At 35.2% G+C, this 11,843-nt stretch overlaps 1 protein-coding gene across 2 annotated transcripts; it reads right to left on the bottom strand.

The window, feature by feature from the left end:
* Positions 1–2,865: 2,865 nt before the first annotated feature.
* Positions 2,866–9,378, bottom strand: LOC127073118 (uncharacterized). 2 transcript variants are annotated; one of them, XM_051014216.1, is made up of 9 exons: positions 8,374–9,378; positions 7,294–7,479; positions 5,462–5,881; positions 4,503–4,579; positions 4,277–4,377; positions 4,030–4,129; positions 3,731–3,943; positions 3,435–3,548; positions 2,866–3,353 (listed from the first exon to the last, which is right to left on the bottom strand). In XM_051014216.1, the coding sequence occupies exons 1-9, from the start codon at positions 9,254–9,256 to the stop codon at positions 3,198–3,200; spliced, it is 2,250 nt and encodes a 749-aa protein (XP_050870173.1). In that variant the 5' UTR covers positions 9,257–9,378; the 3' UTR covers positions 2,866–3,197. The 2 variants fall into 2 exon arrangements, with proteins under 2 accessions (XP_050870173.1, XP_050870172.1); XM_051014215.1 differs by lacking the exon at positions 5,462–5,881.
* Positions 9,379–11,843: the final 2,465 nt, after the last annotated feature.

Here is an 11,843-nt window from a genome sequence, read left to right as displayed (position 1 = left end):
TCTCTCTCTCTCTCTCTCTCTCTCTCTCTCTCTCTCTCTCTCTCTCTCTCTCTTTCTATGTGACTCACGTAATATAACGTGAATTACGTTCGAAGGTGATCTCTTTCGTTGAAAAAGGTTTACTCACTGAAGATGGAAAGAAGACATTGAGTCTCTAGTGATAAGGTATTTGTTAGCAGAATTGAAGAACTTGCGCGGGAAAAGATATCTGAAATCGGTATATAATGCTATATATAAATATATATATATATATATATATAATATCGCGATGCGCGAGGATATTTGCGTTGCACTCAATTACACCGATGACATTTAATCGTGTAATCAGCTATTTATTGCCACGTCTTGCTCAAATATCAGGAACGTTCTTTTTATTAAAGCGATAAATGGAAACGAGAACGAGAAAGAAATCTATCATTACAACCCTTTCGAAGATTAAGAAGAAAGTTCCAACGGTGTCCTAGTTTTTTCAAACTAAATATATATATATATACACACACACATGCACACACATATACATTTTTTCTATACTTATATTCACGTACGTTTATACGTACGTCTGTGTGAAATAGATAGATAGATAGATAGAAATGGGAAGGTGAATTTTTCCACAACAAAATAACGTACGAAAACAATTAGTCGAATTTCACGTCTAGGGTGCAATTATGCCGTTTAACGGATATCATGGCGTCGTCTTTCCACCGGCTCAATGCTTTCCACCACCCCTTGTCTAGTACAACCCTCGCGCGCAAGCTCTATCTCTCTCTCTCTCTCTCTCTCTTTCTCTCTCTCTCTCTCTCTTTCTGTCTCTCTATCTCTATCTATTTCTCTCTCTTTCTCCCTATCCGAAGCCCTCTTCCGTAATTAGAATCTGCCTCGCTTCTACGAAGCTCCTCCGCCGCCATCTCTGCCGCCACCTCGCCCCCTCACCGGCCATTACTTTTAATGGCGTTGTTAATGAAACTAGGTGTCGCCAAATTAACCTCCCATTCCACAGCAGTGCTCAACCAAGAGCAAACTATCGTCGAACTATACATTTCTATAGCATGAGAAATCGTGTCGGCCATTTACGATTTTCATCTTTGTATTATTTTTATTCTCTTTCCTAGATTGTGTATATATATATGTGTATATATATATATATATATATATATATATATATAAAATCTGTTTTTGTTTCGTGTTAGTATTCCCTAATCAATCTCCTTGTTATTTTTATTGTTATTTTTATTAGAGTACCCGTTCATTTTTTTATCCCGTTAAAAGAATAGAAAAGAAAGAAAAAAGAAGAAGAGAGAAAAAAAAGAGAATGATCCTCTCTCTCTCTCTCTCTCTCTCTCTCTCTCTCTCTCTCTCTCTCTCTCTTTCTTTCTTTCTCTCTCTCGAAAAGAAAAGAATCAAACTAGAAAGCGTAACTCTTGAAAACGTCGGCGCACACTTAAACGTAACGCAAACTAATGGATAACCTCGTTCGAAGTCCCCTCTTGTAGTGGGGGTCCGTTTGAAAACCACTGGCGCAGGCTGATTACCGCGGTAACCACCCCCCGAGCGCCAATTAATCTTAACTTTTACGGGGCAAACACTTTTCATTAAGCCCACTCCGTCCTCCGGTCGGTCGGTCGGTCGGTCGGTCGGTCGAAAGAGAGAAAGAGAGAAAGAGAGAGACAGAGAGACAGAAAGAGAGAGACAGAGAAAGAGAAAGAGAGAGAGAATACTCAGTTTCTACCCCCACGTTCGTTCTCGTTTCTAGCAAAGCTCTCTCTCTCTCTCTCTCTCTCTTTTCCTCTTACCTCTCTCCTATCCCTTTCCAACCCTCTTTTTTCTTCGACCACCCCTTGCAACCCACTGGAGGAAAATGGCTCCCCAGACAAGCGTTTAATCTGGCTCTAATTAGCAACTTACCCTCCGCCATCCTACCCCTCTTGTCTCTCTCTTTCTTTCTCTGTCTATGTCTCTCTCTCTCTCTCTCTCTCTCTCTCTCTCTATCTCTCTCTCTCTCTCTCCCTTTCTTTCTTTCTCTGTCCCTATTTCTCTTTCTCTCTCTCTCTCTCTCTCTCTCCCACTCCCCTTTTTCTATGCCAACCTGCAAGCAGTTTTCTCGCATTCTCCAACTCCTCCACCGTGTTATTTGATTCCTGCATAAATACGTTTCCTCCGTGTTGTTTACTTACTTATTTTCTCTTTGAAGGATGATAATTTTTTATGATCGAAATGTTCTCGGAACAAAGGAAAAAATTAATACATTGATATGAATACTCGATAGGGTTTAAAATTTGGGGTTCGCATAATGGCACAGGTTGCGATCAAACTGAGAATTTGTACGATAAGAGATTTAATATACTTTTCGTAATATTCTTCCTTTTTTTTTTATGTATGTTCGTTTTGTTTTTTTTTATTTTACTATTTTTTGTATTATTAATATTATTATTATTATTATTATTGTTATTATTATTATTATTATTACTACCACTATTACTATTATTATTATGATTATTGTAATTATTATTATTGTTATTAATTTTATTTTTATCTTTATTTTAATTTTTTAATTCGATAAGAGGATCTGAACGATTAAGAGTAAGTTTATCGATCTTTTCCTTATCCTCGATAGATAAACGTACCTCGTCGATAATAAAAGTATTGATCGGTAATGCAGTCTGCCGCGCGTCGATAAATAAGATTTTTGTCCCCGTGGAAACTACTTTATCGACGCATGGATCTATCACCTCTTACCTTTCGTCGATAACAATATAAAAAAAATAGATTTTTATAGATCGGTGAAAAATATATTCCTACGATAATAAATAATATTTTATAGGTATTTTGTTTCACGTTACGAGTACAATTTTTTTTTTAACTCGAAACTTTAATTAAAATTACTTTTCGCATACGCATACGTAAAAGAACGTCGCCATTGTAATTATTATTATTAATTTTTTTCTTTTTTTTTTTACGTCATTTTCAACACAACAAAAGTCTCTTCGAAAGTTAATGGTAGTAGCTTTGGTAACTTTACAAACGTTAACGCACTACACGACCGATCTTTCGAGTATTTTATTCACTCGCTTTCTCCTTGCCCTTCCTCCTCTCTCTCTCTCTTTCTCTCTCTCTGTCACACACTCGCTCTCTCATATTGTCTGTTTGTCTCTCTCTCTTATTTCCAAAAGGAACAACAGAACGTGTCTTCGTATGAAATCTCAACTCATAACTTTGTCTATCCACGGCACGAACTTCTGAATATTAGTATATACACCTGGCAAGTGTTCACGTCCACAACCAATACCCCATGAAACTAAACCGATCAACACGTGTCTGCCTTCGACGGACATGGTCAATGGTCCACCGGAATCACCCTGTTAAAATAATTATATTCAAATATAACTGATTAAATAACGATTTGAGGAAAAGAAAAAAAATAATAATAATTATCTTACTTGACAGGAATCTCTACCGCCTTCTTTGTAACCAGCGCATAGAAATACGTCGTGTATGGTTTCGCGTCTACCAGCCGCTCTGAACCACCTTTGACATCTTTCGTTAGGTATCACCTAAGATAAAAATTTATCTTAATATCCTGAATCAATCTTAATTTGATATTAATTCAATTATACTGTGAAATAATCTGATGAAAACAGATCTTTTCTTTTTTATTTTCTTAAACAAAATGAAAGATTATAAAAACGACCTAGACAACTAACGATCTACTATAAATCTCGAGATTAAAATTTACCTCTACGTCGACCTCTTGCAAGACCGAAGGTGCTGAACTCTGACCGTGACGAGTTCTTCCCCATCCGGCAACGGTTGCCGTTCGACCTGATAACTTTAGATTTCTAGCCGGCAGGCAAACTGGTACGATGTGCTGCTTAAACGCTACGGTCCTCGACAATTTGACCAAAGCTACGTCGTTACGGAAATCCGTCGGTGAATATTGTGGATGAACCTGATATATCATTATATATATATATTATGTATGTATATGTATATGTGTACTCTTTCAAAATGTCATTATTTATCGATAAAACGTACTTCCTTCCTTTCGATGTTAAATTCTTCGTGAAGCAAACGTTCCGAGGCGTCTCTCACGTCCCACTCACCTAGTCGAACTTTCAAATTGTTGTTTGGTGTCCTGAATGAAGAAAGACATTAGCTCACATTAGTCACTGTAAAATGTGTCTCAAGAGAGAGACAGAGAGAGAGAGAGAGAGAAAGAAAGAAGAAAATAAAAATAAAAAAAAAATAAAAAGGAACGAAAATTGCAGCAACAAATATTTACGTTGCAACACAGTGAGCTGCCGTTACGACCCATCTGTTGTTCAACAGAGCACCACCGCAGGATAATTTCTTCGTCAGGAATCCCGACTTTATGATAGCAGCCTAAAAGGAAGAAAGAATATTCAGAAAAAAGCAACAATTAAATAACAATCGATATATCGATCTTATTTCTTCTTGATAGATCATTTCTCTTTTCTTTCTTTTTTTTTCTTCTTTTTTTTTCTAACCTGCCATGGATGACTCCCGAAACTCGAACTGTGCCCGCCAACGATCCTATTGCTTCTCGTATAAAGTTCGCCGCAGCCTAAAAATAAAGAAATAAAAAAATAAAAAAATTAGCTGATTCATCGGACAATGCAATAATATTTTTTTTAGAGAGAAAAAAAAAGGAGAACAAAAAAAAGAAGAATCGATAAATCTTGACGATCTCTTCGTGTCTGAAAAAAATTGTCCATTGAAATTCTCTCTCTCTCTCTCTCTCTCTCTCTCTCTCTCTCTCTCTCTCTCTTTCTCTCTCTCTCTCTCTCTTTTTTCGTTCCATTCGATCGAAAATATTTTGTGCAGTCGCAGCCATAACGTGCCAAAGAGAGCGTGCAAAAAATCATCTCATATATATATATATATATATATATATACACGAAAACACAAATATATATATTGTATATATATATATATATATATATATATATATATATCGCATTATTCGTTGGTCTCACTAAAAGTGCATTATCATGCATTGTAAACATCGAAGATACGAAGAAAAAGTAAAAAGAGAAAATGTTAGTGCTGAAACGAGTGATCGTATTGAATATCGTTCATCGATTCTCTCCAAATTCCATTTTCCTTATCTCACTTGAGTCTCGTGGTCATTCTCTTGAATTCAACTCGTAATAATACATATTACGTATGATAATACGTATTATTTGATCTTGCCTCGTGCAAAATAGTTGATTAAAAGTAAAAACAAATAAAAAGAAACGAAGACGAAACAGATCACACAGCGGTAGTAGCAGTGGCAGCAGCAGCAGTGGTACAAATAGAAATAGAATATAGAAGTGGAGGAAGAAGTAAGAGATAATTAAATCAAAAAAATAAACAAAACAAAAATTACAAAGAAACATCTTTTTGCATTGGTGCTTTCATTTCTTTAGGTGGATTCTCCCGGATTGAAACAATTCTCGTTTACCACGATATTGTGAATAATCCAACGAGTTGGTGACATCGTCGATTGGCACATGGATCCCAGTGTTAGAAGGATGATAAGACGAATCGTATTCGTCCTGCGGATAATCGAATTGAACCGTTGGTGGACGATAGATTGTAGGACGTGTCACGTAACCTGGACGATCGTGATCGTGCTGCTGTGGTTGTAGTTGTGGTTGTTGTTGTTGTTGTTGTTGTTGTTGTTGTTGTTGATGATGGTGATGCTGAGACTGATGTTGGTGGTGTTGCCAAGTAGGTTTGCTTGGATTGTTCACGACGTAGGAATAACTTGGTCTATGGATGTCTTCCGAGTACGTGGGTTTGCTAGGTCTCATACTGCTACCATAGATCTGTACGTTGTCCTCAACGTACGGCTGCTGATGCGCCAGATTTATCGAAAATGCTAAGTTCAAACATTCGACCGGCACGTTATTCTCACACCTCCCTTTTAGATTATTAATTCCAATATCGTATTTTATAAACGTTGTGTGTCGTCTGTTTCTTTTTCTATTTTGTTCTTGTTTTATATTTATATATATGTTTTATATATATATATATATATATATATATATATATATCACAGTTGATTGTAATTAATTAATGAAAAGAAAACAATATATATCAATGAAAATGTAAAATCCGATATGAAATATTGTATATTTGTTTTATTATTATCATTCTTTTTTGTATATATATATATTTAATAATTAAAATTTTTCTTTTTCTTATATATCACAATTAGTTATGATTAATTAATAAAAAGAAAAGCAACGTATCGATAAAAGTATAAAATCGAATATTAAATACCGTAAATTGATTTCATTATTATTATTATTATTATTATTATTATTATTTTTCTTTTATATTTCGCAATTTAATAATTTTATATACACATATAATATATATATATATATACAAATAATTATTAAAGTTATTAATAATTAATAATAAACTTTGCCTTGAATTTGAAACTATAAATCCGGAATCAACAAATAAAATTCACGTAGGGAGTAACACAAGGAAGTAACGTCATGGTGAGAACACCCCAATTAAATCCTCACGCTCGCAAACATTAAGTCGTCTTACAAAAAAAAGAGAGAAGCAGAATAAGAATAAGAATAAGAATAAGAATAAGAATAAGAAGAAAGAGAAGGAAAAGGAGAGGAAGAAGAAAACAGAAAAAAAAAATAAATGAAGCTCCTCTATCTGAAGAAACTAACCGTGAATGGGATAGCACCTCCTCCCACTTCTCAGGTCTTTGAAATCGTCGCTGGGTGTCGTCTCACCTGACCGTTTGCTCTCTACATTCGATTGTGCAATTTCGGATGTAACTACCTATCTAGAAATCAGGCTACCTGCTTTGCCGCGGCTACCGGAAGTTTTCTTTATTAATGACAGGCCTCGTGACGTGTTATAGTTCTTTTCGTTTTTTTTTTTTTTTTAATATCATTATTACTTACTACTTAAATTATCTTGATTCGTTTTGTTAAACTCAAATCGACTCGATTCCAATCAATTGGAGTCAACCCAAGTCAACTCAACTTCATTTAACTTAACTCGAAGAGAAAAGAGCTCTCTTAAGTATCGTCGTTTGTTTTCTTTCTTTCTTTCTTTTTTTTTCGTTTTTTCTCTTTCTCTCTTACTCTCTTGCTCTGTCTGTCTGTCTGTCTGTCTGTCTCATAGAGTTACAAAGAGAAATCGAATTTCAAATAAATATAAACAAACATGGAAGAAGAAGAAAAAAAAATAACGAAGAAAAAACGAAGAGAGAAAGAATAGGAAGAAGTAAAAATCATCATGATTTCATAAACTCACTCGCATTCTGAAGCAATCCAACGCTCGGTCTTGGTATTTTCTCCGGGATATCGTCATCGTCGACGCAACAACTCCAAATCAATCCACCGGAACACAAATCGACCGGTCTACCGCCGGCCAAGACGCAACTGATACTTAATCCACACTCGAATTTCGTCCCCTTGTATTTGCAAGTTTGTGGTATCACTGTGAAACGAAAGGTACAAAAGAAAAGATTTTTCGTAAATAGACATGGTTAATATTATTTGCGAATATACCGATAAATATTGTTTATCAATAGTACTCTCATACATAGATTGAACGTACGTAAACGAAAATATAATACGTGCGATGAGTTCGATAAAGTTTTGTTGGAAAAAAAAAAATTGAACAAACGAATATATATATATACATATATTTCTTTTTCCTTTTGCCAGGATCCTAATTATTATCATTACCGTGAAAATCATCGATCCACGTAGGTCCAGCTTCGACAAAAACAAAATCAAAAAAAAAAAAAAAGGAAGAAGCAAAAAAAGAAAGACAATTACTTCTCCAAACGTTATCATCTCGTTCATCATCTCGTAGAGACCGCATTTCCCTTTGCTCTGTTTCACTCGTTAAATGCCAAGTCGCTGGACGCTTTCGTTCCGAAGTACAATTTCGTAAGTGAAAATCTGGAGCTCAAAGGTGACCGAACGCGAAAGTTCAAGCACGAACAATAATAACATTATCGATCTGTTCGATTGTTTCTTAGGGTGTGTCCTAATGACTCTCCCCTCTCTATCCACCTCAACACCCCACCCTCCCACCCCCTACTCCATTTCTACTATATAATTACGAAATCTTTGCGAATAGAAATTCGAATCGTTTCCTGTTAAACTTTCAGTTTGAAACAGAGTAATATGAAGCAATCCGATGATTAAAATGATTGTTATTTTTAAAAAAGAAAATCAAAAGAAAAAAGAGAAAAAAAAGAGAGAAAAATAAAATTGATTCAATTTCTTTTGTTTGTCTGTCTTTTGCTTTCTTTTCTTTTCTTTCTTTCTTTCTTTCTTTCTTTACAATTCTTTTCGTTCTGTTTCGTTTAAAAAAACATACTTCTGCCCAACATATCCATGATGCCGCTTTGAAGATTCGAAGCGGTATGTCCCCGATAATCATCGGTGTCGCTCTGATTTCTTTTCTTTCTGAGTGTCTCGACCAATAGGACACCTTGCTGTTGACTGGTCAACTTCCTTCTTCTACCTTGTCTGTAACCACTACCGAAATATTTATCGTAATCCCCGTTGTTCATTTTTCTTTTAATATCATCCAAAAATTCTTTGACGTCTGTGATATCGCCGTCGGAGAAAAATACGTCGGTTTCTTTCGGAGTGTTCCAAATGTCTTCTTGATCGCGATTATTAAACCTTTCGTCGTTGGCAATGGTCAACGAATAATATTTCGAATCATCGTCGCCATCACGATCGTCGTGATCGTCGTCTTGATCGTCGTCTTGATCTTGATCTTCGTTCTCTCCTTCGTTGTCAGGTCGATCGTTATAACGAACGTTAGAAACGTAACGATAATTTTCTTTCTCCGATGTTGGCAACGTCACGATATTTTTCATAGTGTTCCCGATAGCACGATGCTCACGTGAAAACTTTCGTCGTTGATTGGTCGTTCTATCGGAGATAAGATAATCGTTGCTCTCACTATCCTCAAAATTCTTCTCAACATTCCCATTACGCGTTAAACGGAAATTGTCATCGTCCTCGAAAAATATCGACGGTAAATGAAGTTTATTCTGGCGATAGATCGATCGTTGAGTCGTAACCGTTCTCTCGTCGTCGAGTCTAACGTCCAATTGACTACGTCTCCAGGACGACGACGACGACGACGTACTTGGACGATTGTAATATCTCTTTTTTAAATCGTATCGAACCTGTTCGATCGCGTTCACGCTTATGAGAAAGATTAGGATCGATCCAACGATCTTCATGATCGATGGATTATTTTAAGAGAGAGAAGGAGAAAGAAAGAGGGAGAGAGAAAGGGAGAGAGAAAAATTCGACGAGGGCTCCAGTTTCGAAAAAAAAAGAAAGAAAGAAAGGTAGAAAAAAAAAAGAAAAGGATTCGTCACTACGATGATACTTCTTTGAACTTCATCGTCTTAAGGGACTCTTCCTTTAAGTTATTCGACTTCATCGTCAAAACGTTCTCGTATCATCGATCGATCAATAGATAAATCCTTGGATCTTCGATATAAAGTCAGTATATCCTTCGATCGTCTGACGCATGACGATTCGATCGATCGAACCAAACGAAAACTTCAAAAACCTTTCTCTTGCTTTGTCTTTCTTTCTTTCCTTATCGAAATCGATCGAGATTATTAATTTAACGAACACTGGAATCACCGTGGGCCTGTATCGAGGATCAACAACACACGCTAACGAATCGATACGATGATAGAGACCATCGACGGAGTTAAGATTCCAAGTCCACGTGGAACTGATCTCGATCCGTTTGTCCCGACTTGTCCCGAGTCGAACATCGGACGTCAACGTGCTGGCTAGACGCTTCTCACTGGTGTTGCTGTTCCTGGTGTTGCTGCTGTTGCTGCTCTTCTTGCTCTCTGCTTTCACCAGCATCGGCTTTCCCAAAGGCAAACCGATGTCACCTCTTCGTCTTGCATTGGCTGACTCCCCACCCTTTCCTTTTTCACGAGGAGACTCCCAAGTACTTACTTACATACTTGCTTGCTTGCTTGCTTGCTTGCTTGCTTGCTTGCTTGCTTGCTAACAGCCTTTTCCTTTCCTTTTGTCTACGTTCTCATTCATGAATAAAATTCTATTCTTCTTGTTCTATAGAGTATTCTCTAAAACATTAATTTTAGACTTTGTTTCTTTGCCATTGAAAATCGTTTACTCGTAACTCCGACGATTTCATTTTTGTTCTTAAGTCATTTTCACCATCGTTACCTTCATTTCTTATCCATTACGTTACTCCTGTTCGTTTCAACTCAAGAAAGAAGAAAAAAGAAAAGAAAAATTGTTCTCCAATAAGACTGCTGCAGATAATTTTGACAACGGTTTTGAATAACTTTACTTGTTGCATTAAGATTTATTATACGACTTTCAACAGTTGACTCGCAGTATATATATATATGGTTTTGTATAATTTTTTTACAATCGTTACCTTCATATCGTCATTATATCGATTATGTTATTTCGCATTTGTTTTAATTAAAAAAAAAAAAAAAAAAAAGAAACAACAATTTCTGATGATAATTTAATCCTGACGATGATTTTAAATAATTTTTGTGATCATCAGTACCATATTATATCGATAACAATATCGTCTCTCTACATTAAAAAAAAGAAAAATCAATTTCGTCGACAACTCAGCCTCGCATGATAAATTCTTTTTCTAAAATAAAAGTTGATAATGACGATGATTAAAAAACGAAAAAAAGAGAGAGAGAGAGAGAGAGTGAAATTTTTTGTTACAGTATAAAAACAAAACAATAAGGTCTACAATAGTAAATGAGTTCTCGTAGAAAGTAAGCGTTCCTTGTAAGTGGCCTTTCAAGTACGATTCCAATTTCGTCGTCCCTCGTTAACTCGACTTTGAACCGCGAAATTTCTACGTTCTCTTATTCCTGATCGCTTTTCGATCCATGGTATTAATTAAATTACGTTAAACAATTGTTAAATCGAACATGTATATATGTATGTAAATTAGAAACATCGTAACACACTTTTATTTATCTTTTTCTTCTTTTTTGGATACACCAAAAAGGAAAGACGAAATTACGTGAACAAACGACCCACCAAATTATAAAATCAAAATAGAAAGAACACTCGTGAATTAATTAACTCGTAGAGGACAGAAAGTTTTCCCTTGAAATTTGAAAATAGAATAAAACGAAAAGGAAAGAATAAAGAATAGTCTTTCACGAATCTCGCGTTCGCATTTTAATGAACAATAAACAATAATTCCGCAATAATTTTACTAAAGAATATATTATGTGTATATATATTGTAAAGTGACAAAAAAAAAAAGAACTAGACATAAAACATCCTAGTGACAAATTTTATGCGTGTGCATGTAGTAACGAAAAAAAAAAGAAAAAAAAAAGAAAGAAAAACGATAATACGTTGCTTCGATCGAAAAAAAAAATTGGCAAATTTTTAAATCTTTTAAACGATCGCTTATATTTGTATGAAAAACTCCAATTAAAAAAAAAAAAAAAGAAAGAAAAAGAAAAAGAGGCGAAAGAATAAATGAATTCGATTTGTATTATTAGAACCATAAATAAAGGACAAGAAAGTTGAATAGATTAGCGTAATTATTACGTTGAATAATTTTTCTTTTTATTTGTACTCTTTCGCCTATTCTTTTGTCCCATCCAACCCCTTTCTCACCCCCCGCAAAGATACATGTTATCTCACTCAGTTTCACATTAATCTTTTTTAACATCCCCGTATAAATTCTCATCGTTGACAGACGTGTTTGATTTATTTGTCATTTATATTCATTTCTTTTATTTTATTCTTTTTTTTTCCTTTCTTCCTTTCTTCCTTTCT

The sequence above is a fragment of the Vespula vulgaris genome, chromosome 2 (assembly GCF_905475345.1).
Source record: "Vespula vulgaris chromosome 2, iyVesVulg1.1, whole genome shotgun sequence".
Taxonomy (NCBI): Eukaryota; Metazoa; Arthropoda; class Insecta; order Hymenoptera; family Vespidae; genus Vespula; species Vespula vulgaris.
This window is presented reverse-complemented; position numbering and strand designations above follow the sequence as displayed.